Below are 26,104 nucleotides of genomic sequence, written 5' to 3'. Positions count from 1 at the left end.
GCCGCCCGCAACACACGCTTGTGTGACGGAGCCTTTATATGTAAAAAGGGCGCGCCCCGCTCACGCGCCGTCAGCAAAACGCGCCTGTGTGACGGAGTCTTTATTTTTGTGATTTCGTGATATTTTGATATCTATCAAAATAACCGGCGGACGCAACGAGTGTGGAATGATCTTCCCTAGGTTTTCTGGATGGACTACAAAATAGGGTTATTCAAAAATGGAGTGTAAAAGTGTGTACTTCAGTGGTCAGCAACGCGCATGTGATACCTTTTCTTTACAAGCATCGATTCCTGACAGCTTAACCTCCTAATTGAGATGTGTTTAACCCTCCTAGTGAGTATTATATTCTTTGGTTTAACCTTTTGCCCGCCGGAAGGAAGGAACTTGGTCCCTCCGATATGCCAATCCGATAAATTTTATTTAATTAATGTTTGAAATTTGAAACAACAATACCAATGTAACGCATTGTATATTGTATCTTGCCATCTATAATAAATTGCATGCTGCTTTTATGTAGGTACTTTAGCTAGGTTATCAATTATCATAAGCACCAGCCTTGTTGAACAAAGAATTCCACAATCACCATCCGGTAGATAGTTGTCGTTTACAAGGCTTCATGCATGATGCAACTCCCTTAATTAAAGGTAGATAATCATTGGGAAGAAGTTTCACACACAAACATTCACACACACACTCGTAAATTCAGAGGACGACCAACAGAAACATCGAGACAGAGGAGCAAGCATCGTGAGGAAACCGGACTAATCTCCCCTAGGCCTAGTTTACCCTCTGGGGTGGAAGGTCAGATGGCAGTCGCTTTCGTAAAGACTAGTGCCTACGTAAATTCTTGGGATTAGTTGCCAAGCAGACCCCAGGCTCCCATGAGCCGTGGCAAAATGCCGGGACAACGCGAGGAAGATGATGATGAAATTCAGAGGACGAAACTCTGGCCTAAAAGCTGTTGGTTGGTGGTAGACACGACTTAGCCCCCATTCGCACGACAGCTTTTTCAACGCGCGATAAAAAAGGGCTTGAATCTGTCCGCACTAAAATTAGATTTAACGACTAAGGTGTAAAGTTGAAAATCCAACAACGCTTGATAAAAAGCGCCACCACTGTCGTGTGAATAACATACATGGCTATCCATTTGTGTCATTCAAACGCTTTTTTAACGGCTGCCGTGCGAAAACTTAAACACCTTTATAAACACCATGGATTGCATCGAATAAATGATTATGATCATGATTATTATGAGGCCTTAGAGCGAGAAAGAGATATTTTGACCTTTGACCGCACCAAAGTCGCGGAGCGGTGCTGTAGTCTGTTACGGCTTTTTTAACCTCTAGCTCATGAGTCAAACCTTGCCAAGCAAAATAAAATTTTACATTGTCAACACAAAGTTCAAATTAGAATGGAACAGGAGGCCTTTTTGTAGGTCTCTGGGCGGCTAGAGGATAATAGTTGATCCTGGCAACACATGTGCACAAATGTCACTGTCAAAATTGACATAACATTGCAATGGGAGTGTTTGTCGTTGCGTTTACAGTTTATTGTGTTATTTGTTAAAAATAAGGCTACTAAATTACTTAAACAACAAGTTAAAACGTAGATTAAGTACACTAGATTGTAGATAGCATTAAAACATGTCGTCTAGTCGCTCCAAAACGTCTATACTGGACAAACCGCTCAGTAAAGGGAAAGGCGAAGTTTCTTTGGCTCTCTACGCTCTTCTCTTCTCCGAAATTGTCCAGTACTGCCAGAATCGGTCACATTCAATACATGAACTTCAGAATAAGTATGTTTTGAACATGTTCATTTAATAGTTTGATCCCTAGAAGTGTTAAAAACGTATCTCTTTACCATCATCTATTCGAGTTGTCATGCAGTCTATTGTAACTCCTTGTTTTACGAAATCCATATTATAGATCTGAAATCTTGAATCCTGTTAAACTGCTATAAACTAAAAGAGATCAACTAGTATTAAGTTTTAATGGAAAAAAAATCAACTTGTGAAAAAATCTATATAAGTTAAAAATTTACATTTTTAGTGGTTTTGAAGCCACCTTTCTTACTGTTTTACATTTTACGGAGAAAGAAAAAGATAGAAATGTATTTTCTTCTAATATCTCTTTTGAAAATGCATGCACAGGTAGAAAATCAAATATCTTACTTGACGTAATTACTATAGTTAAAATGTTGTTATTCACTGTTGTAGATTGTCAGAAATAGGCCAAGATGTGGGTACCAGGCTGCTGGACCTGTACTTTGTGCGGGAGCGAGGCAGCAAGAGGGAGATCAAGCTGCTTAACATGCTGCTCTTTGTCAAGTCAACACTCTGGAAGGTAAGGTCACCTACGGACGAGACATATATGTTACGATTACTAACTAACAATACTAAAACATTTTTATTAATTTTACAAGAGTTTAAGGTGGTTCTCCTTGCTCGATTTTCATACAACTTTCTTGGCACCCTAGCTCCTATTATATAGGGTTTCTTCACTTGTATATGTAATGTTTGGGTAGTATATATATTTCTGTCTTCGCAGAACGTAAAAAAATACTAGATTTTGATTAAAATTATTAAGAAAAAAGCCTTTGAATATTGGTAAAATTTTGCCTCATTGCTTGTTTGTGTGAGTGATGCTTATAGTATCGGTGTAATTCTAACATGGCGACTTCATTTGACAAGCAATCATTTTTAATTTGTCAAAGCTGTAACAGATGGCACTTTAAAACCGCAACACAGATTACCTGTGTATTTTGTTTTATTTTCACTCAATAGAGGGAGGTATATTTAATGCACAAAGCATGTTACGAGTATACCTACTCATTTAAGAATCTCCTTTCTGATATAATTTCATTCCCAGATTTAATATAACTTAATAATTATTATGATTATTACACAATAAAATACATTTACATATTTATAGAAAGGTCAGTCCAAACAATCATTCGCGTTTACAGTCGTCCACCGAAAACCCTTGTGAATTCTGCTTTCGTTTCGGTAGAAATATAAATGTTCTCTGGAAAAGCCTATATTTATTGTAACAATGATTTTTAAACTAAAATACCTGGCTATATTTTTCTCAAAAATATATAGGTACCTATGTGGAGAAAAATGTCATCTTCTTGTAAATAAACAAGATTCTATAATATCTTCTGCTTGTGCATAACAATAACATTAGTAGATGATATTTTTAGGGTTCCGTACCCAAAGGGTAAAACGGGACCCTATTACTAAGGCTTCGCTGTCCGTCCGTCTGTCCGTCTGTCAGTCACCAGGCTGTATCTCACGAACCGTGATAGCTAGACAGTTGAAATTTTCACAGATGATGTATTTCTGTTGCCGCTATAACAACAAATACTAAAAACAGAATAAAATAAAGATTTAAATGGGGCTCCCATACAACAAACGTGATTTTTGACCAAAGTTAAGCAACGTCGGGAGTGGTCAGTACTTGGATGGGTGACCGTTTTTTTTTTGCTTTTTTTTTGTTTTTTTTTTGCATTATGGTACGGAACCCTTCGTGCGCGAGTCCGACTCGCACTTGCCTGGTTTTTTTTCCAAAAATGCTGCTTTTCACCCGAGTTAAAACACTCTACTTTTCATTTCGCATACGAGGAAAGTAAAACGCATGTGTTTTTTTAAATACATTTTTATAGTAGGTATTTTTGAGAGTAGGTATTTTCAATTAACAATTTGGCCAAAAGTATCGTTATTTATGGAATGGGGAGTCAAATATCAGAATGGAAATTGTATAACAAATCCATTTATACCCAAATTTCAATTGCTTATTGTAAAAAGAATAATAAAATCGTACTTGGAATTGGAACCTAAACTGCTCTAGTGCAGTAACGTATCATTTCTTGCACACCTTTTACAACAACAATGACCCTCTTTCATATATTCGGCCAAATTGTGCTTTTTGAAAAACTAATTACAAGCCTTTTATGAATGTAGAATGATACCTTAGGGTATGGTGCTTTACGCACACTAGCGTCCCTTCCCCTCCCCCTGACGCAACCCCCCCTTTTTGCATGAAATATGTCCCGGTTCACAGTTTTTTACATTTTTTGAGGAAAGTATATATTTTAGGAAAAAAGTGTCAATGAAAGAAATAATCCTTAATAAATTCTTAATAAAAAAGGTCATATTCATTTTTTTTATATGATGCACCTAATTCATGTATTAGCTTGTCAAAATTCGAAATAACATAGTTTTTACTTAGGGTTCGAAACTCATTTATTATACACGGTGTAACATGAGGAAACCGAATAATTTTAACAGCGTATTCCTGATCACGTTTAGAGACAAAAATGTCCTATAAACTTTTTGAAATTCGCCTAGTTTCAGAGTTAACACCAATTAAAAAAAAAAACATGTTTCTCTTGTTACATAGTTCAAAACGCCTTTTTGATGGCGATGTTGCTACTATGGGATTTAGTCTAAATATCCTTATTGATATGTCAAAAAGTGACAAGTAACACTTTGAAAAAACTAAGTTTTACGAAAAAAAACCATTTTAAGTGACAAGTTTACCAATAGCATTTAATTTTTATGTACAAATTCATTCATAAAATTAAAAAAAAAAACCAAACAAAATTTTTTTTTTGGCGAAATTAACCTAAACACATATTACATCTTTTCCTTTTTTGACCTCATGTATACATTTTACGATAAAAGTGTCAATGAAAGAAATAGTTCCTTATTAAATTCTTAGTAAAAAAGGTTATATTCATTTTATAACACTTATTATACAAGGTGTCCTCAAGAAATGCGAAAGATTTTATTTCTGAGGTCAAAAGAAGGAAAAAATGTATGTATGAGTTTAGGTCAATTTCGCCGAAAACAATTTTTTTTATTGTTTTTAGGGTTCCGTACCTCAAAAGGAAAAAACGGAACCCTTATAGGATCACTCGTGCGTCTGTCTGTCTGTCCGTCTGTCACAGCCGATTTTCTCCGGAACTACTGGACCAATCAAGTTGAAATCTGATACACATATGTAAGTTTGTAAACAAATGAATTTTAAACATGGGGGCCACTTTTGGGGGGTAAATGAAAAAATTCAAAAATAAAAATTTTCAAACTATATCATGTTACATATCAAATGAAAGAGCTTATTGTAAGGATCTCAAATATATATTTTTTATAATTTTTGAATAAACAGTTTAGAAGTTATTCAAGAAAATAGGCAAAAATGACTATCCCCCCCCCCCTTTATCTCCGAAACTACAAGGTTTAAAATTTTGAAAAAATACATAAAATAGGTCTATACCTATAGATGACAGGAAAACCTATTAGAAATGTACAGTCAAGCGTGAGTCGGACTTAATTACAGTTTTTGATCCGACTCCTACGGATTTTTTAAAGATTTCACTCACGTTTCGCATAAATAATGTTTAGTTTTAAGTTTATAAAATACATATGTATGTTAGTCTGTAAGGTATTTGTAATATGGGCCTTGTTCCCTGAATTAAATATCTAAATAAATAAATAAAAAATAAAAAAATACATTGTTAAAAATTGTGTAATATACGGAACCCTTGGAACGCGAGTCCGACTCGCACTTGGCCGCTTTTTTTTAATTTTTTGAATATATATATTATATATGTATGTACATAAAAAGTAAATGTTATTGGTAAACTTGTCAGTTAACATGGATTTTTACTTTTTTTTCGTAAAACATAGTTTTTGCAACGTGTTACTTAATTGTCACTTTTTGACATATCAATAGGGATATTTAGACTAAATCCAAACAACAACATCGCCATCAAAAAGGCGTTTTGAACTATGTAACAATAGAAACTTGTTTTTTTTTTAAATTGGTATTAACTCTGAAACTAGCCGCATTTCAAAAAAGTTTATAGGACATTTTTGTATCTAAATATGATCAGGAATACGCTGTCAAAATTATTCGGGTTCCTCGTGTTACACTGTGTATAATAAATGAGTTTCGAATCCTAAGTAAAAACTATGTTATTTCGAATTTTGACAAGCTAATACATGAATTAGGTGCATCATATAAAAAAATGAATAAGACCTTTTTTATTAAGAATTTATTAAGGATTATTTCTTTCATTGACACTTTTTTCCTAAAATATATACTTTCCTCAAAAAATGTAAAAAACTGTGAACCGGGACATATTTCATGCAAAAAGGGGGGGTTGCGTCAGGGGGAGGGGAAGGGACGCTAGTGTGCGTAAAGCACCATACCCTAAGGTATCATACTACATTCATAAAAGGCTGGCTATAATTAGTTTGTCTTCCCCATACATTAGAACACAATTTAACCGAATCATATTTCTTGTTCTTGTCTCTCGATAATTTAATCAATTTGCAACATAAGTAGAAGAATCCTCATATATCCATAAATATCAAAATATAAAAGGACATACATTTTCAGAAGATTTCCCCGCGTGCGACGTTGCCAAATGGTTTAAAGTACAACATGCTCGCAACGTTGGATGTCAATAAGTCGACAATGAAAAATTATATTTCAAATCAATTCAAACTTGATATTTTTGACAGTAATGGGTTACTTAAATAAGAAGGCATTTTTCGCCCGGGTCTACTATGGTCAAATGGTCTAGTGGCTTTTAGCTATTGAGTATAAGTCTAACAAGTTGAACAGCATGACAGGGTTCAAACCACGAACAAAGACTCATTTCTTTTTGTATTTATTTTATTTCATCTTTTTGGTAATTTTATATGCCTTATTTTAAAAGTTATTTTAAGTAAATGTGTTGTATTTGATTATTTCATGTAGGTATATCATTTCAATAAAATTTTGGAAACTTTTATTTTATACCTGGTCAAGCAAATCTTGTCAGTAAAAAAAGGCGCGAAATCCAAATGTTCTATTTTTTTGCAGATGACGTCTCTCTCCTTTTTGATTTTAAAAATAATGAAAATTTTAATTTAAAACTGACACAAACCTTAAATCATATCAATCTGTGGATGCGCGACCATAATCTAGCAATAAATTCAAACAAAACCAAATTGATTCAATTTTATCCTTACCAAAGAACTCCATTACAATTAAAATTATCGCTTAATAACACAGAAATTGAAGAAGTAGATAATTTCAAACTCTTAGGTATTACTCTCGATAACCATATGAACTGGAAAACACATATATTAAACACTAAAACCAAGATATCACAGTTTTTGTATGGACTCTTTACGCTTCGCAAAACCACTAACTTCAGTACTGCACTAGCCGCTTACTATGCCTTCGCTAATTCATGGTTCAGATATGGAATTTTAACATGGGGAAACAGCACAGATGTGCATGACTTGTTTGTCATGCAAAAAAAATGCGTTCGTGTGCTAGTCGGAATCCGAAATTGGGATAGCTGCAAACCTTATTTCATCAAACACGGCATACTCACTCTTCCATGCCTTTACATCTTAGAGTTATGTATATATGTAAGAAAAAACATACATTTGTTCAAAGAGATACAGAATAAAAGACAAAAATACAAACTTGAATTACCCCAGCCAAACTTAGAAATATACCGCAAAAGCCCTCATTATGCGGCAGTAAAATATTATAATCACCTCCCAAATTATTTAAAATCAGTGGAAAGTGACACTTCGTATACAAAGAAGTTGAAATCGTTCCTTGCTGAAAAAGCATATTATTCAGTAACCGATTTTCTCACTGACAGTTTTGTTAAATAAGTTAGTTTATAGTAAATAAGTTTTGATCTCCTAAACTTATAAAGCTAGTTTGTAGTATTTTTTCTTAATATGTACCTACTTATATTAAGGAAATGTTTGCCATACCCTATTAGGGTCCATGAGATACTATTATTTTGTAACAACTTGTTTTTTACCATGGTGCAATAAACGATATTCTATTCTATTCTATTCTATTCTATGAACGATATCCCTTCGCGCCTACATTTTTCAAATTTGCCGCCTTTTTCTACTGACAAGATCTGCTTGACCAGCTATACTTCGTCGATAGTTGACTTCTTATGTACCTATTCTGCGATCCTAATTAGCCTCATGCATGACTTTTTTTAAATTATTTTAATCATTATTTATATCCTTTGAAAACCGGAAAATAAAAATACTTTTATATATCTTCCCATAATATTATTAAAAAATAATCAAATTACTGAAAATGTTTTACTCACGTAAGTTTAGTTTCGAAGAATAACATACGCTTAAAATAATTCAAAAGAGAATGTTAAAATTATAAAATAAAAAAAAATTGGCATTGTCGGGGTTTGAACCATGTATCTTAGCTACAATCTGATTTTTTTTCAAAATAGAGGCTACGGGTGCCACGAGCACATGACAGTTGATGGTCGAAAACATTAGTTGCTTCTGAATGCCTTGTAATTCTTAATCGTTGCTCAAACAAGAATTTATTATTTAATTTCCAATCTTTTTTCAACAATAAACATTTCATCCGCTGCGCCCTCTAGGTTACTTTACTGTAACATTACGAATCTGCTGACATTTGACACTGACTTTAAGGTGACTTTAAGTACGTAAGTGTGCGTGAATGCAAGAAATTGCAATATTTTGCAGTTGGATTCCGGTAATAACGAAATGAGACAATGTTGAGTTGAACATGTCTCGATTTGGATGTAGTATTTTTTATAGTTTTCGCACATATCAACACATCTTATGAAACTTTGTATTTTGGGAGAAATAGTGAAAATCCACAATTCGTGCACAGTGACGCCATCTTTTGGCTGATAATCGGCATCCCATCCCTAGACATCCACCTTAAGTCTAAGAAACAAATGGGCTTTAAATTTGTGTAGGTAGAAAGTGCTGTATGACCTCATACAATATGCATTAACTATGGTTGTGACAATGTCATTCTACTATCCATAAAGTGGCCACAAAACATGGCGCCATCTACTTCAGCTGTTTTTACCAGCAATCAATTTTGGGTGATGATAACTAATTTGTAAACCTACTTTTATTGTTTTTGTTGTTTCATGACCGTTGTTTTGTATTTCCAGGTGTTGTTTGGCAAGGAAGCTGACAAGCTGGAGCACGCCAATGATGATGAGAGAACTTACTACATCATTGAGAAGGATGCCCTGGTAAGTGACCCCATATTATCTCCAACAAAATATAACTACTTACATATAAAATAAAAATGTAGGAAAAACTTTCAGAACTACCATAATATGAATTCTTCAATCATTTTCTTTTTGTAGACCTATTCTAACGGTAAATGTCAATCGCTATTCTAAACACATTAGTGTGGCACGAATTTCTTATACAATACTTACAATTTGAGTTGATCGTAATCATAATCATATTATAAAAAAATTTAAACATGCTTACATTCATACAAGAAATAAAAACTTCATATATTAGTTATGTTCAGAAACTTATTAGGCAAGTAAGAAAAGAACTTTTCTCACTGTCCCAGTTAGATTGGCATCGTGTATATTTACAGGTGAACAAGTTCATCAGCGTGCCGAAGGACAAGGGCTCGCTGAACTGCGCCACTTTCAACGCCGGCATCATCGAGGCTGTGCTCACCAAGAGCGGATTCGTAAGTTATTGACATTATACTCTTAGTCTGAAACAGGAACTTATCAGATTTTATAGTTCTTTGGTATTTGGAAAACTGATTACGTGGACGTAAAGGTAGATGCACTGTGCAGTTCACAGTTCGTTAGTTTGCCTTTTACCCGTATTTTTTTTATTTTCTAATACTCTTGGCACTACACATTATAGGCACATTAATTTAAGATCCTCGACCGATTATCTGAATAGCAGCATATTGTGCCCACCGTGATGTTAACACATTCAATGCCAGCGACCCGCTGGGTGGGTTCTCTGTTCGTAGGCGCTTTTCACTACATACGGTTTTTCTCGTTATCGGCTACGCTCGTAGCGCGTAGCTCGCGCTGGCTCTTAATGCGTTAACGAGCTTAACCTACAAGTAAAGGTGTTGTTTGTAATATTTATGCTGTATTATTTCTTTTGTTTCAGCCTGCAAAAGTGACTGCACATTGGCATAAAGGCACCACCTACATGGTGAAGTTCGAAGACTCCGTCATCACCCGCGATAAGTCCCTGGACGACCGATAATTTATCTATGACCTAAATTAAATATTAATTTATATCAACTCAATTTTTTCAATTATTAAGTTAACGCTCAGAATACTCGGTTAAGCATTTATGGTAAAAATAAATCGTTATAATCGATATCATATTTTTTTGTATAGGAAGGTCATAGACGTTATTCAGAAAAGCGTTATGAGATCTATCCATTCGCTACATTTTTTCTGTCCTACTCTATAAATCATTCTTCTCAGTAACAGATTGAGTAACACTTCTCAACAAATCACCATGAAGTTATATTGTTTAAACTGGAGCGATTTGTCACTTATTTTGCCACACTAATTTGAACCTTATCCCCGAGACAGAAAGTTGTTCGTACCAGACTAGAGAAAACGGTCCACATGAGATAGAAAACCCGAGCCCTGTGTCTCACTCGCACATGTTGCCAATGTTAAAAAGATACCATTGTGGTAGAAATTATATCAATATACTACTGAAATTCATTATCTTCTTATAATATTTTAGTGCTATATTCCGATTACAGTTCTGATATCTTTTAAGTAATTTGTTAATTATTATGATGTTAATATTATTAACTGATTAAGCCAAGCATGTGTACAACAAAAAAAAACAGTAAATTGAATATGGTAGAAATTGTAGTAACTTTGAATATTAATTGGTATCCCCAACTTGATGACGTATTTTTCGTGTATTTACAAAATACGTAAATGGCGCCGCTTAGCATTTATTCATAAAATATTTTAAAAAATGGTTAAAACATGTTGTGTGTGGGGTTGTAGAAGTGAAAGCTACGCTGATTGTGGAATATCTTTTACAGGTTGGTCACAATTATTCAATTTTACGATAAAAATACAAGAAAACATTGTCAAACCTCATTAGGGTGACCATGATGTCGATACGATTTAGATCGGTCTTACAGAATTATTATTACGTACTTAATGTAAAAATAAGTTTAGGTACCTAAATAGTATACTAATAAATAAATAAAGATAACTATACTTATTTCGGCATGTTTAATTATTCGGTTCACGTAATGAGAGCTAATAATTGCCAAAAATTAAATCCAAAGTCCTTAGACATTACAGACTCATATTTATACATAATATTTAATTACTGAAACGTTAATTCTAACTATTTATATATATGTAATCGATTCTATATAGGTTGAACACATATTTCCGTCCGTATACAACGGCGGCAAATTTGAAAATTTTGTTGCAATTACAAATCTACGATGACGCTTACGCTTAAAGAATAGCTAAAGTATGCAAAAGGGAAGTCATCACGTATATTAACACACCATGAGTATGATATTGATAGTGATAGGTATTTTGTTAAATTATGAAGAGCATAAATAGTGTAAGATGCCGGTTTACACGGTTAAATGTAAGTTTTTATTTCGTTGTGTGCTAATATTTTATCATTTTAGTCAATAATCAAGATAATTTCGTGTAAAAACATAAATTGTTACGCTACGCTAGGGCTTGACAAAATGACTAGTATCGATAACCAGTCGGCATAGTAATAATAACTACAAAGTTATTTGCGAAACAAGTGTTAAAAGTAGGAATTAAATTCGCAATGAGTGGTGATTAATTAAAACACGACCGATGGCAGTGTTTTTGATCGATACGATTTGCGAATTACCTAGTTACCTAGTGCAACTACAACGTTTTACCCGACCCTGGATATCTGTCTCGCTCTCTCTTATAGCTGTGTCTTTGATGGACGTACGGCGGACCACCTTCCTCACAATCGACCATGATCGCATTGATCGCGATCCAATACGCTCATCCCATCTGTAATAGATTTTATAACGACTAAAAGCTTTTATAACGACTAAATTAAGTAAGGTTGTGTGAAGCGTTTTACAGAAGGGAAAATGACTTTCCATCTCTTTTCTGGGGCAATTATACTAGCATAGGGAAAATACAGTATTATTCTCTCTGATTATGTGCGAATGAGAAAAGAACCTGGCCAAACTATATAATCCATCTTATGCTAATATCCCACATTCATGTGACTTATGGTCACCCTAATTAGAAAGAGATGCAGGACTCAGGTTTAACCTCTCATGTGGACACACTTTTTGGCCAGTGTACACAATCCGGATTATTAATTCTAAATCCGTGCAAATCACACGATTTGTAGAGTAGAACATCGGACAGACATACAGAAGCGTTTTTGCCCCAGCCAGGCGTGGCTCACTCCGCCATTTCATCGCTTTGCTACAGGTAGCTAAAAGTACATCCATTCCGCCCCAATTTTGGGGAAAGCCATAAGCCGCGCGTGGCGCTGTCGCCACCAGCGGCCAGATCTGTGCGGATCGTAACAGACGCGTTATGTTAGAGAGTGAGTCTTCTGTACCTAGTACTATTATTTATTCTGTGCCCCAGCTGAAACAGATACCTTCCCTTCGCTCAGTGAATAATAACCCCTATAGAGACCATAGACAATAATCATGACATTCTGAATTTATTCAGTAACTTTAAACATGCCGCATACAGAAATTATCTAAATTTATGAATCCTATCCCTATATCGAATGTTGCCGCAGCGGTAGTCCATCTCGAGGCTCTCCCGCAAGCTCCAGCACAGGTATCCGAAGCCCACCATGGGCGCCACGATGGCCAGCAGGCCGAACCGCGCCGTTCGAGGAGACGCCACGAAGTACTCGGTCTGACAGGTCTTTAGGGACATGAAGCGCTGGATGCCGTTGTCAAACTGGAAAGGGTATCAATAATGTCATTGATATTTCCTAAGGAATTGATGTTTCTCTATATAGTCGAGCTCACGGATTTACAACACAAGCCAACGTTTCTAATATATATGTTGTTACACGCCTCTACATCTACACGATACACATGCGAATAGGTAAGACGCAGCTCGTGTCGATTTAAAACACTCCCTTCGGTCGTGTTTTAATTTATCGCTGCTCGTTTCGAGTTTCCTCTTTTCCGCACTTGTATCGTAAATAACTACAACCGCCCTCGTGCGGTAATATACGTGCCTGTCTAAAAGTAAAATTTAAAAGGATATGTACTGTAAAACGTTGTACAACACACGTGTGAAAAATGCGCAACTCGTGTCGATTGTAACCAGCTACTCGTTGCGAATTTACTACTTTTCGCAAATGTATCGTAATGTACTATTAGTGGTTAGCTTATTATGAACTTGCATAGTTGATTTTATAGCTGGTTCTGGTCTGGCCTACGTTATATAGTGACCCTGCATATGATGCTGATGGTCCTGGGTTTGAATCAGTGAGGGCATTTATTTGCGAGTCATGACTGTTTTTTAAGTATTTATATATTTTATGTACATATTGTTGTCTGAGTACCCACAACACAAGCTTTTTTGAGCTTTCTGTCTGTGTGGCTTAACATGTTCAGGGCCAAGAACCCGTCTGTCGGGTACACTGTTCGTAGTGACTACGCGCTACATACGGCGAAACCGTGGCTACGCGCTACGAGCATAACCTGTAGCACTTAATGGCAATGAGTGTGATAATCTATTTGTATAGGAATGTCCTACAATAATTTTTTTCAATAATGCTTGATTTGTTTTAAAGACTTCATTCAGGCTTTACAATCTTTAAAATCCTTCTAACGCCTAACTCAAGTAACTCACAACTAGTGACCAGCTCCAATGCCACTCACCACGTAGCCCGCCTCCGCAGCATGCTTGTACGGGTCACTCCGCTGCTTCAAAAATTCTGCCCTCATGAGCTGCCTCCGCTTTATCTGTTCCTGAATAATCTTACACTCCAGCTCAGAGAATCCATATCCATCAGACATTGTTTAAAAAACTATTGAGTAATATGAAATAGAGATGTTGATGTCAGATGACGGAAATATTGTTTGACATTGACGGCTGAAAACTGTTTAAGAAGTTTTGATAGAATTCACTACTGTGCTTTTGAATTTTGGTTCATAATTTTTGAGATTCTCAAACTTTACGCAGTAAATGGTTAGTCACAAAACTCACAAAGTTAGGTAGACCTAAATTTCACATTAATTTCATATGTAACATATATACAGTGGAACATTCAAACTTAACTACTGATAATTAATTAAACTAAACTTGTAAATACACAGATTTGTACACTATATTATAATTGCTATTTAATTTACAATGATTAATTTATGTGAATTTGAAGAGTCTGTCTCTGTACACGAGTTCCCCGCTCCTGATCTTCTGTTCGCGCGTGTTGCGGTCGTTCCACACCAGGTACCCGAACGCGAACATTGGGATCACGATAGCGCAAATACCGAAGAGACTATTTCGACGGTTAGGTTGGAAGTGGTCATATTGGGTCACTTTCATTGACATAAACTTCTGGATAGCTGGGTCGAACTGGAATGTAAAACGTTATAAATAATTGTCATATTGTTTACTTTTATTTATAAAAAAATGGGTACAATAACAATAAATTACGTAATGAATACATACCACATAACCAGCCTCTGAGGCATGTTTGAAGGGATTGGTCCTTTGCATTAAGAACTGCTTCCTAAGCTCGGCTCGCCTCGCGGCCTGCTGTTTAACAAGGTTGAGTTCTTTCTCGGATATGCCGTAATCGGCCATTTTAGAGAATAATATTTAGAACACTGGCTGAAGATGAGGAGGTTTCGTATTCGTTCGATTTGTCAATTCCTGTCAATTTGACAGTGACAGTTGTGGCATGTTGAAATCCTTCAATATCTGTGGTTATTAGATTTGTATTAATTTCATATTAGAATATATTAATTTAAACATTTTGTCAAAATGTATTTGATAAACATTTTATTGCTTGCATTTTAATACATACTTCTAAATAAGTGTTTCTACTAAAATAGTGTACTCCCACGAGTCTACTCGAACTTGCTACGTAAAACCGGATCGAGCGTCGCACTAGCAAACCATAGACACAAAGTGCAAAGTTTAAAAAAGTATCCTTTTCCGGCCACCATCTTTTTGATTTTCCTTGTTGTCGTTGTCAGTCCGGCGATTTTGTGAAAAGGCCGCAACCATGGGTCGTATGCACGCACCTGGGTAATTTCTTTATTAAATCATCATATTTACAAGTTGTGCTACATAATGATAATTAAATCTCCGTTTTCGGATGTGTAGAAGTGTTTTTGTGACAGCAACATAACCTACAAGAGATTTCGTGCCTTACCACATGGCTTGGATAACAAGTGTAATTTCTGTTTCAGTAAGGGTATTTCCCAATCGGCACTGCCGTACCGCCGCAGTGTCCCCACGTGGTTGAAACTGACCGCTGACGATGTCAAGGAACAGATCTTCAAACTTGGCAAGAAGGGTCTCACCCCCTCACAGATCGGTAAGTTCCCTAAACCTTGTTTTATGGTGCTGTATTAAATGAAATCATTACTGAATGACAGAATCGTTACAAAAATGAACCTAAATTACACGTTTAAATCCCAAGATTGAGAAAATTCAGCAAGACAAATTTTCTGACTTCACTGCATGGTAATTTTACATGTAACGTTTATATTCTGAAGTCATCAATTATTGATTAACAGGATGCTTATTTATTTATTTTAATCATGATTCTGCATGATGAAGCCTGACCTAGCAACAAGATTCCCAGAATTACAGTTTTATTTATTTAGTATTTACTACTTATTTCTGGTGTAAGAGAAAGAATAATGATGAGGAAACATGGAAACATTTTATGAAGCTATATGTTTATTCCCCAATCCATATTGTACTGGCATAAAGCTCATATCCTGAGATATGGGACCTCGGCCCAGCACCGGAATGCGTAGGCTTTTTATATTCAATCAATCAATAATAGTTTATTTCGAACAAAAAGTCCATATGTGTTAGTAACATACTAATGCTTAAATCTAGAGTGCTCTCATAGTGGCTAAGATCATTTATCTATTTGAGTCTGATGAAAGGTTGCTCTATTGAGTTGTATTTTGTGGTATAATGTAGAAAGGCTTGTGTTGATTGTAGAAATAGATTCCTAAGATTTTTAATTATAATTACATGTATGTGCAAATTGAATATCAGAAAGAACTACTAGTCTCTATTACTTAATGACTGTTTATGAAGAAATATTTAAGAATTACTTGCACTATTGTGTACAAGTCATTAACACATTCAGTGCCGAAAACGTATTGTTCCCAGACCGGATGACCTGATAGTGGGAATTGTGGTATTACAAATTTATATGACAAAATTGTTTGGCCTGGCACAGATGTCTTGTTTGTCTGGGTGGCAAGGAATGTGTTAATATCACAGTGGTTCTACAACTACTTACACCCATTAGCTTTGTGCCTTTTCACATGCAATCAGTAAATAAATTTCAATTGCATTCCAGGTGTCATGCTTAGGGATTCACATGGAGTTGCCCAAGTCAGATTCGTCACCGGCAAAAAGATCCTCCGCATCATGAAGGCCATGGGCCTGGCCCCCGACCTACCCGAGGACCTCTACTACCTTATCAAGAAGGCTGTAGCCATGAGGAAGCATTTGGAGCGCAATAGGCAAGTTGATACTGCTTTATATTTTTGTTTGCTTAAAAAATATTTGCGATCAGTTGGTGCTCAGTTTTTTAACTGTAATTTTGCTATTACCAATCAAATCCAAGCAGTATAAATTATAAAGCCTATATTCAGGCATCACCTGTTGCTGTGTTCAAATGCATAAAAGCCCTATACAGGTTAAAAATGTGGCAATCAAAGCCTATTCCAGCAATAGCAAAGCAAAGACTCCATAGATTATGCTAGCCATAACTATCATACATTTGAGCACTTCCCACAGTCAGGCATGATTGACATTGAGAGCAGTCCCATTAATGACAAAAAGGTAAAAATAAGCAATTAACTGCTTTTATTTATGTGCAATGTTATATTATAAAACATAATTTGATTTCTCAGCACAGTGATATGATTTTAATTGTGTAATATAATTGTTTGACATAAATCATAGGGCCCCCCACATCTAGCGTCTTTCGAGCGTCGACGTCTACAACTCTATGGCCGCTGCTCGACGCAACTGCACAGCGACGTAATTTTCCATAGCACTGAGTGGCGCTGACCAGATGCCGACGCTCGAAAGACGCTGGATGTGGCCCTTAAACATTTATTACTGCAATAGACTTCTACTAATAGTAAAACTGCTTTTAAGTGGCCTATTATTAAAGTTAACTCATTTATCTTTCAGGAAAGACAAGGACAGCAAGTTCCGGCTGATTCTCGTAGAGTCCAGGATCCACAGGCTGGCGCGCTACTACAAGACCAAGAGCGTGCTGCCCCCCAACTGGAAGTACGAGTCCAGCACCGCTTCAGCCCTGGTGGCTTAAGTTTAAATAAACTTTATAAAACACCTATTGTTGTTTGATTATCAAATAATACTAAAATTATATAATTATTTACTTGTAAAAAAGCTCTTTAGGCCTACTTGCAGATTTTTTTTTTTAATTTTGAGAGTTTCTGTTGACTAGTTAGGTATTAGAAACCAAACACTACCGAAATATACACAATGTACCTAATTAAATGGGGTTGGCAACTGTCAAAGGTTTGCATAGATGATGCATATAGCTTGCCCCTTTTTCTATGAGATTTTGCTAAAAGGGCTGGCATCCAGGGCACAAAAGTCCATTAAAAAAATTGACAACTAGGGATTGATAGGGCAAGCTATGCTGGCGCCATCTGCTAAATACTTCAACTGGCCAAACCCATTGAAGTAATACTACTGTCCATGAAATGGCAGAGCCTACATCTTCACCCAAACCTACATCCCTCAGAGGCATAACTTTTTCCAATTTTTTTCTGGCTTTTACTCCCTGCAAATTTTTTATACCAATTTTGTATGTATGTATGTCACTTTATTGTTATTGCACATAAACAGGTTTACATAAAACGGACAAAAACAAAATAAAAATGTTATGTACAGAGGCGAACTTATCCCTAAAAGGGAATTTTGGTACTGGAAATGGGATAGTGTGGGACTTGCAAAGGAAAGGCAACATTTGTCTTATAAAATGTATTTCTTATTAGCTAATAAACTTTCTTAAAGTAACATCACACAAATGCAAAATGTTTAACCTTTTATTATAAAAGAATTTTCTTAAAGGACAACATCACACTAATCTCAACATAAATTATGAGAACATAACTTCAGACAAGTTTTACAATTTATAAAATATATCAGCCTCAACAGTAGATTAGAAGTTCAGTGTAAAAAATACACAGTGAACATTAACTTGATGTCTTTCTCAAACAAATCTTTTTACAACAGTAAATTCCATTATCCTTTTGAGACATTGCCATGTCCCATATATTTAATACACTGAACTATATTTACTTTATATTACATTAACTTAAATATAAATCTAAACATAAGGATTCCAATTACTCCCGTCCTCAGGATGCAAACTGTTCGTAATCAATAACACAACATCTACTATCCACCAAATACCCAGCCCACCCAGTGTCAATAGCTTCCCCACTGCCGTCCCAGTCTGTCCTAGACAAAATCTGTCCATGCCCAGGAACCCTAACAATATACTGTAGATAAGCGTCGTAGTGAAGTAATGCCCAGAGTATCGCACGCAAGGAAAACCCTCGCGGAGAAAATTTCTTGGGCCGTAACATTCAATGCCTTCCAAAGGCTTACATTGCGCTTTGGCCTTCTCTACATCCTCGTATTTAACGCCTCCAAACTTCACGCAGCCATGGCCCATAGCCTCCTTAGCTGATTGGTTCCCTTTATGGTCTACAAGCTCATTGCAGTCCAGGAATTCCATTGGGAGAAAACTGCATTTGACGAGCGGTCCCAAAGGATTATACTGCTCCGTAGAGACTGGTGCGCTCTCTGATATGCTGTAGGGTATCACGGCAAACAATATTAAAGCCACTCTTAATAGAAATTCCATTCTTGTTTTCTATTTTTCGTAAATGAAGTGAAAATAGAGATTTTGACCATTTGATTGATTGTCACACAATGACGTCAGAGAGGCGTTTTTCGTAAAGCTTTAAAGATTTAGCTCCGGGGCTCTACATAACACCGGATATATGTGTATTTTGACCAACAGACAAGTTCTTTCGTGTAGGTATAGCCTCCTCCACACTCGTGCGCGAATCGCGGCGCGAAGCCGCGAACGCGAGTGTGGCGTCGATTTTCGCAGACAGCGAAATCGACTCCACACTCGCGTTCGCGGCTTCGCCCGCGATTCACGCGCATAGTCTGGAGGGGGCTTATGCCTTTTTAGGGTTCCGTACCCAAAGGGTAAAACGGGACCCTATTACTAAGACTTCGCTGTCCGTCCGTCTGTCCGTCCGTCTGTCACCAGGCTGAATCTCACGAACCGTGATAGCTAGACAGTTGAAATTTTCACAAGCCCCCTCCAGACTATGCGCGTGAATCGCGGGCGAAGCCGCGAACGCGAGTGTGGAGTCCAGAACGCAGACCTGCGAAATCGACTCCACACTCGCGTTCGCGGCTTCGCCCGCGATTCACGCGCATAGTCTGGAGGGGGCTACAGATGATGTATTTCTGTTGCCTCTATAACAACAAATACTAAAAACAGAATAAAGTAAAGATTTAAATGGGGCTCCCATACAACAAACGTGTTTTTTGACCAAAGTTAAGCAACGTCGGGAGTGGTCAGTACTTGGATGGGTGACCGTTTTTTTTTGCTTTTTTTTGTTTTTTTTTTTGCATAATGGTACGGAACCCTTCGTGCGCGAGTCCGACTCGCACTTGCCCGGTTTTTTTTTTATAAAACAAAACATGATCCGAGACCAGGGCTATAACCGCGACAATCGAAGTTCGCAAATTGAGGGGATTTTTCTCTGTCACTCTAATTACGTCTTCATTGGAGTAAAAGAGAAAGATCCCCGCTATTTGCGAATTTCGGTTTTCGCGGCAGCCGCTCAGTAATATCTGACCAATTTCTGAACGAATACTTACTGTCACATTGACATTTACATCCGTAGGATTGGCTGTGTTTTTTTGTAATGATTTTGTTGAATTTGTCATTCCCAAAAAGTTAAAACTGGGACGATATGGAGGTTTTCAATAAGTTCTATTCATCGGTCAGTAACACAGTGTCTCAGTTGTCCGGTGTGTTGCCCGGGAACCCTGTAACACGAGAGTTTGAGGCTACGCAGTTCATCGCTAGCGCTGGGCCAGGTAATTTCTTCGTACTACACATATTTAACTATTAAACAATGGTCTTCCTGGGTATTCTAATGATGGATACATCGCTTTGCAGGTTTACTATGGAAAATTTACAAAGGGTACAAGAAATCGACGAAACAGGAAGCCTCCATATTTGTGTTCGAGAAGAAATTACTTGACAGGTTTACAAAGGCAGATCGAGACATAATGCTCGAAACCTTGAAGCGGGGTATCGTCCAGCTTACTAAGCTGCGGCACCCTCAGATCCTGACAGTCCAGCACAGCCTCGAGGAGAGTCGAGAGAGCTTGGCCTTTGCTACAGAACCCGTTTTTGCGAGCTTAGCTAACATACTTGGTAATATGGAAAACATGCCGCAGCCACCGCCGAACCATTTAAACAATTACAAACTTTATGAACTAGAAATCAAGTATGGTCTAATGCAAGTAGCAGAAGGATTAGCTTTCCTACATAATGATGTAAAACTTTTACATCATAATATTTGTCCAGAATCTGTTATAGTTAATCAGCAAGGAGCTTGGAAGATATTTGGATTTGACTTCTGCATTGCAAATCAAAGTTCCCCAGGGGCTGCTCCCTATTGGCCATTTAACGAGTACTGCCAAGCCATGCATGCGTTAACCCAGCCGTCCCTAGATTACCTCGCTCCAGAATATATTCTCTCCGCCTCACATTCCCCTGCGAGTGACATCTATTCTCTTGGCATGGTGATCTACGCCACACACAGCCCGAATCACCAGACTCTGGGCAACATTGGGAGTGATTATGGAAAGTTTAAGAGGTTTGCCAATGAGTTGAGGAACCTGTCTCCATCCCGGTTGTCCTGTGTGGCCGATGGGCTGAGGGAATATGTCAAGTTAATGCTTAATGTCACTCCTGAATTGAGACCTGATCCTCATCAGTTCTTGAAGGTGAGATTTATTGTATTTTTGATCCACCTTATTGCTGTAAATGTTGGCATAATAGTATCTATCACTCTAATTTAAAGAAAAAATATTCAGGGTTTAATTTTGTGCTGCTAATGAGTGCTATGGCATATTTAAAGGTCCATATACGAGTATGTGTTTTGTGCCTTAAATAATAAATCAATAAAAAATAGATTAATATCCAATTAAATTTAAACTGTTTCTAATGATTTCATTTTAATTAATGAAACATATTTCAGATACCATATTTTGAAGATGTTGGAGTAAAAACCCTGAACTACTTGGACTCCTTATTCCAATGGGACAACCTGCAGAAGTCCCAATTCTACAAGGGACTTCCTCAGATCATCCAAAAGATGCCACACCGCATCTGCATCTACCGGATCCTCCCATGCCTCACTAAAGAGTTTGTGAATGCTCCTATGGTTCCATTTGTGCTACCAAATGTCTTGCTAATCGCTGAGAATTCCACTAAAGAGGAATTCATAAAGTATATCTTACCGGTTTTAAAGCCGGTGATGTTAATACAAGATCCAATACAGATACTGCTAATATTCATGCAGAAGATGGAGTTGTTACTAAAACTGACGCCTGGTGAAGAGGTGAAGACGGATATATTACCAATGTTGTATAGAGCGTTGGAATCTGACGCTCAGCAGATCCAAGAGCTATGTTTGTCAGTGTTACCTACATTTGCATCACTTATTGATTACCCAGGTACGTAAAATGTTTATAGTTTATGAAAATTTGAAGGCAGACTTGACCTATTTTCACCTGATATAATTTTTCCTACAACTTTTCATATAGATAGAACCTTTCATTTAGAAACATACATACAACATAATTTTTAGTTAGATAGAAATTACCTATTTTTCGTAATTTTTTTCTGCAATGTAAATTACATGTGTTTGATATATTTTCAGCAATGAAGAATGCTTTGCTCCCCCGCATCAAAAAGCTCTGCCTGGGCACCAGCTACCTCGCGGTGAGGGTCAACTGTTTGCTGTGCATCGGGAAACTGTTGGAGCACCTGGACAAGTGGCTGGTGCTGGATGAGATCATTCCCTTCCTGCCGCAGATACCCTCGCGGGAGCCTGCTGTGCTGATGGGCATCTTAGGTAAGAGCTGGTGAGGGTCTACTGTAATCCTGCACCTGGACAAGTGGCTAGTGCTGGATGAGATCATACCTTTCCTGCCGCAGATACCCTCGAGGAAGGCTGCTGTGTTGTTGAGATTTTAGGTGAGGTTTCAGTATAATTTGCAGTGGTAAGATGCAAATAAGCAATAATAGTTTAAGTTTTTAAGATGAGGTTAGGTACCTGATCCGAATACTTTTTGTTCGGAACCATGGTATTCAAATTCATTCATTCATTCAGATTCCCAACTGAAAATATGCAACACTTAAAATTTTATGTGTATTCACTGTATTACTGTAATTGATTTCTCAATTTTCGGGACAACAAAAATCCATGGCTAAATATTGAAACGTCCCAAAAAATATCGGTTTTCAGGTCCCTACCGCCGTTGTCGCTCGAATATAAAAGAGCGATAGAGAGACAGAACGAAGAACGATGTTGACGGTAGACACTTTTGTCACCCTCGTGTTAACATTACGTACTTACGTTCTTTTTCCAGGTATCTACAAGCTAGCCCTAAGCCACCAGAAGCTCGGCATCACCAAGGAAGTGATGGCGACCAAGGTGCTGCCCTTCCTGATGCCGCTCTGCGTCGAGAACGGCCTGACCCTGAGTCAGTTCAACGCGCTCATCTCACTGGTGAAACAGATGATCGGGAAAGTGGAGGCCGAACATCGGGCCAAGTTGGAGCAACTTAACTCGATACAGAACGAGTCCAAGTAAGTCATGCATTTATTATCATAGTCCGGAAGTCGGAAAATCGCCGCTCTTTGAGTTGTGATTCTTTCAGTCTGATAAAACATTTAGGCCAATCTATCTTGGCCAATCACATTTGTGATTTTTTCACACTCGTGAAATTTGTTAGTTTCTCATATTTATTTTCACAAACGGGTCTACCGCGACATAATTTCATTGGTTTTACCTTAAATTCCAACGTTATATCGCGGTAGACCCGTTCGTGTAATCAAATTTGTGTACAAAACGCGAGAGTTTAAAACTGTTATATTGTTGGTTTCTACTGTGATGGACTTGACTCCTTTTGTTGTTTGTGTTTTGTTGTTTTTGTGTCCTGTTGTGTGTTTTGTTCCTTTTGTTGTTTTGTGTTGTGTTTTGTTGTTTTGTTTTGTTTGTCCTTTTGTTTTTGTTTATAAAGCTTGGCAAATTCTGCCTTAGTTTATTTAAGTACCCTGGTCTTTTCTTTTAGTCTCAATCAATTATATGGGATAAAGATGAGTTGTCTTATATCATTGTGCTTTATACAAATCCGTTTCAATATAAAATCCTAATTAATAATTGTTGTTTCAGAGGAATGGAGGCGCTAGTGAACTCCAGCACATCACCGGATACTTTAGTATCGGCGCCGGCGCCGGCCTCCGACGTCGAACAGTTATTCGCGGGGCTCGGCCTGCAGGCCTCCGCGCCTACAGGCGCCGCGACCGGCAGCGGAGGCTCGCTCACAGCCACAGGAGGGTCGCTATCTATTGAAGATAAACAAAGGTAAGTGTCGTATGTGAATAATGTTAAGTGATGGCAGGTACATTTATTTATTTAAAATAATTATTCATTAATTTTAAATAAAAGTTTGTATGATTAACATACCGGAAGAAAAGCTATAACAATATAAGATAAAAACCGGACAAGTGCGAGTCGGACTCGCCCACCGTGGGTTCCGTACTTTTTAGTATTTGTTGATATAGCGGCAACAGAAATACATCATCTGTGAAAATTTCAACTGTCTAGCTATCACGGTTCGTGAGATACAGCCTGGTGACGGACGGACGGACAGCGGAGTCTTAGTAATAGGGTCCCGTTTTACCCTTTGGGTACGGAACCCTAAAAAAGGAACAGTTGTTAATAGGTTAATTTGCTATCTATACGTCTTTTGTTATCAATGTGATTCATACAAAACAAATACGAGTATATGCAAACCGGATATGGGATCCACTCGAAATGTAATCTTTCCACGAAACTGTCCTACAAAATGACATCATTTTAGCTACGATTTTAGTCTAAAGGTTTTTATTTTTAATGCCTCTTTAATATACGTGTTGAGACATAATCGATTTATTACGCAACTCAAAGTCATGTGTCCTAGTATCTACAATTCTACATGAATTATTTTGTGCTGTTTAGATTTTAGATATATTTAGGGTTGTTAGTTTTAATTTAGTATTATTTATAGATGTATTTAGTTCATAAGTTATTTATTTGTCTTTCTACTGTCTTTCAAGAATTCTACTTGTTTTATCAAGAATTTATTATTTCGTAAGTATTCCGTTCGTATTTACTGAAAGAGTTGCAAGCGTTCATAGGCTACGTTGACCGCTAACGCTACCATCAGCCGGGTTGTACGCTTTCCTAGTGATGGCGCATAAAAAATTCACCACTCATATTTTCTTTTCAGAATCGCGCAGCAGCAAAAGGTGGCACAGAAAATGAACCACCAACCCCTCCCCACCCCCACTCCTATTTCCAAACCTCCCCCCTCCCGCCCCGTCGACCTGACCTCCTCCCTTCTACAGTCCAACCTCAACCAACTCTCGCACAAACCCCCTCAAAATACCCCAAACTATAACCCCGTACTGCAATCTCCCGGAACGACACCACAATACCAACAGTTTAACCAAATACAGTCTCCAAGCACACAATTTAACCAAATACAGTCTCCAAGTTCGCAATTTAATCAATCTACAGGCTTCAATCCTAGCTTACAGTCCCCACAATATAATATACAGCCAAATTACCAGTTACAAAATCAAAATCAGCCATTTACCGGGCAAAATTGGCCGCCTAGTGCCCCTAGCGGGAACTTTGACAACAAGTGGGCGAATAATCAGAATAACCAGACGAAAATGAAGCAGGATTGGTCGGCGTTCGAGTCGCTTCTGCCGACTAGTGAGAATGGGAATGTAAAGAAAAGTGATAATGAGATGATGGATTTGTTAAGTTAGGTTTTGAGTTTGACTGCACCATCACGTACAATCACGTCCAATGTCCATATCTGATTTGTCTGACGCATGTGTTTTATGAAGAGGGGCTGTTCATAAATTACGTCATTTCAAATTGGGGGAGGGGAGGGGAGGGACGGGAGGGGGGTCAAAAATTGTCAGAAATAGATGACGTAATTTATGAACAGCCCCGAGGCGTTGTATTGGGCTACTTATTTTAGGGATATTATTGTGTCACGTATTATTAGAATATTGCAGGTGTATAACAAAAGTGTCATTCCACTTGTAAATTGTAAAGTTTGGTAAGAAAACTAAGAAAGCAAAGGGTTTTTATTAAATTAGAATGTAACGCCTATAAAATAATCATTCCACGGCTGTTTTGTACGTAGTTAGTGTTAAAATAGGGTTCTTTATAGCATTGAGCTTACACCACACACCTAACTCGCCTTGTTTACGTGTACAGTCAGCATAGAACATTTATTGATTGTATAATATTTGTGAAGTTAGCTAATGAAGAGGGCGTCATACATAATAACTGCTGTAAGTTAACTTTGGTCACCAACTATTGATAGCTGACGTACAATAACCACGTAAGGAAATAATTGTTAATTACATTAGGGGAGGTAGAGGACCATTGGGCAGTCGGGAAGCTCGGGCACCCCCTTGTAAATCAGGACTAGGGAATGCTTCCGGTACTGAGTTTGTATGGCGAGAACCGGGAATTCCCGGTTCTGGTACTGTATTTGTATAGAAAACCAGTATCAGGAGCACTCCCTAATTAGGACTACAAGGCGCTGCCCGAGCCTCCCGACTGCCCAATGGCCCCCTACCTCCCCTACTGCTATAATAAGGATGCAAGAAACGAGC

The 26,104-nt window shown here is 37.4% G+C and overlaps 6 protein-coding genes across 6 annotated transcripts; 3 read left to right on the top strand and 3 right to left on the bottom strand.

The window, feature by feature from the left end:
- Window positions 1-1,503: 1,503 nt before the first annotated feature.
- On the top strand, window positions 1,504-10,113 carry LOC134668137 (trafficking protein particle complex subunit 5). Its single transcript, XM_063525647.1, has 5 exons — window positions 1,504-1,795; window positions 2,216-2,342; window positions 8,989-9,072; window positions 9,435-9,533; window positions 9,977-10,113. Exons 1-5 carry the CDS (start codon window positions 1,644-1,646, stop codon window positions 10,073-10,075), a joined length of 561 nt encoding a protein of 186 aa, XP_063381717.1. The 5' UTR covers window positions 1,504-1,643; the 3' UTR covers window positions 10,076-10,113.
- A 2,415-nt stretch (window positions 10,114-12,528) lies between these two features.
- On the bottom strand, window positions 12,529-14,146 carry LOC134668147 (uncharacterized). Its single transcript, XM_063525664.1, has 2 exons — window positions 13,728-14,146; window positions 12,529-12,792 (listed from the first exon to the last, which is right to left on the bottom strand). Exons 1-2 carry the CDS (start codon window positions 13,863-13,865, stop codon window positions 12,580-12,582), a joined length of 351 nt encoding a protein of 116 aa, XP_063381734.1. The 5' UTR covers window positions 13,866-14,146; the 3' UTR covers window positions 12,529-12,579.
- A 5-nt stretch (window positions 14,147-14,151) lies between these two features.
- LOC134668148 (NADH dehydrogenase [ubiquinone] 1 beta subcomplex subunit 4) lies at window positions 14,152-14,727 on the bottom strand. The gene is made up of 2 exons (XM_063525666.1): window positions 14,521-14,727; window positions 14,152-14,424 (listed from the first exon to the last, which is right to left on the bottom strand). Exons 1-2 carry the CDS (start codon window positions 14,653-14,655, stop codon window positions 14,212-14,214), a joined length of 348 nt encoding a protein of 115 aa, XP_063381736.1. The 5' UTR covers window positions 14,656-14,727; the 3' UTR covers window positions 14,152-14,211.
- Window positions 14,728-14,963: 236 nt separating this feature from the next.
- Window positions 14,964-17,411, top strand: LOC134668377 (small ribosomal subunit protein uS15). The gene is made up of 4 exons (XM_063525856.1): window positions 14,964-15,102; window positions 15,267-15,394; window positions 16,403-16,568; window positions 17,248-17,411. Exons 1-4 carry the CDS (start codon window positions 15,080-15,082, stop codon window positions 17,384-17,386), a joined length of 456 nt encoding a protein of 151 aa, XP_063381926.1. The 5' UTR covers window positions 14,964-15,079; the 3' UTR covers window positions 17,387-17,411.
- A 643-nt stretch (window positions 17,412-18,054) lies between these two features.
- On the bottom strand, window positions 18,055-19,023 carry LOC134668180 (TM2 domain-containing protein CG11103). The gene has a single exon (XM_063525687.1). The coding sequence runs from the start codon at window positions 18,959-18,961 to the stop codon at window positions 18,419-18,421; it is 543 nt and encodes a 180-aa protein (XP_063381757.1). The 5' UTR covers window positions 18,962-19,023; the 3' UTR covers window positions 18,055-18,418.
- A 988-nt stretch (window positions 19,024-20,011) lies between these two features.
- LOC134668376 (SCY1-like protein 2) lies at window positions 20,012-25,353 on the top strand. Its single transcript, XM_063525855.1, has 7 exons — window positions 20,012-20,220; window positions 20,303-21,138; window positions 21,393-21,870; window positions 22,077-22,271; window positions 22,789-23,008; window positions 23,595-23,786; window positions 24,694-25,353. The coding sequence occupies exons 1-7, from the start codon at window positions 20,094-20,096 to the stop codon at window positions 25,238-25,240; spliced, it is 2,595 nt and encodes an 864-aa protein (XP_063381925.1). The 5' UTR covers window positions 20,012-20,093; the 3' UTR covers window positions 25,241-25,353.
- Window positions 25,354-26,104: the final 751 nt, after the last annotated feature.

Source organism: Cydia fagiglandana, chromosome 10, assembly GCF_963556715.1.
Source record: "Cydia fagiglandana chromosome 10, ilCydFagi1.1, whole genome shotgun sequence".
Lineage (NCBI taxonomy): Eukaryota > Metazoa > Arthropoda > Insecta > Lepidoptera > Tortricidae > Cydia > Cydia fagiglandana.
Note: the sequence above shows the minus strand (reverse complement) of the source record. Positions and strands in the feature narration are given on the sequence as shown.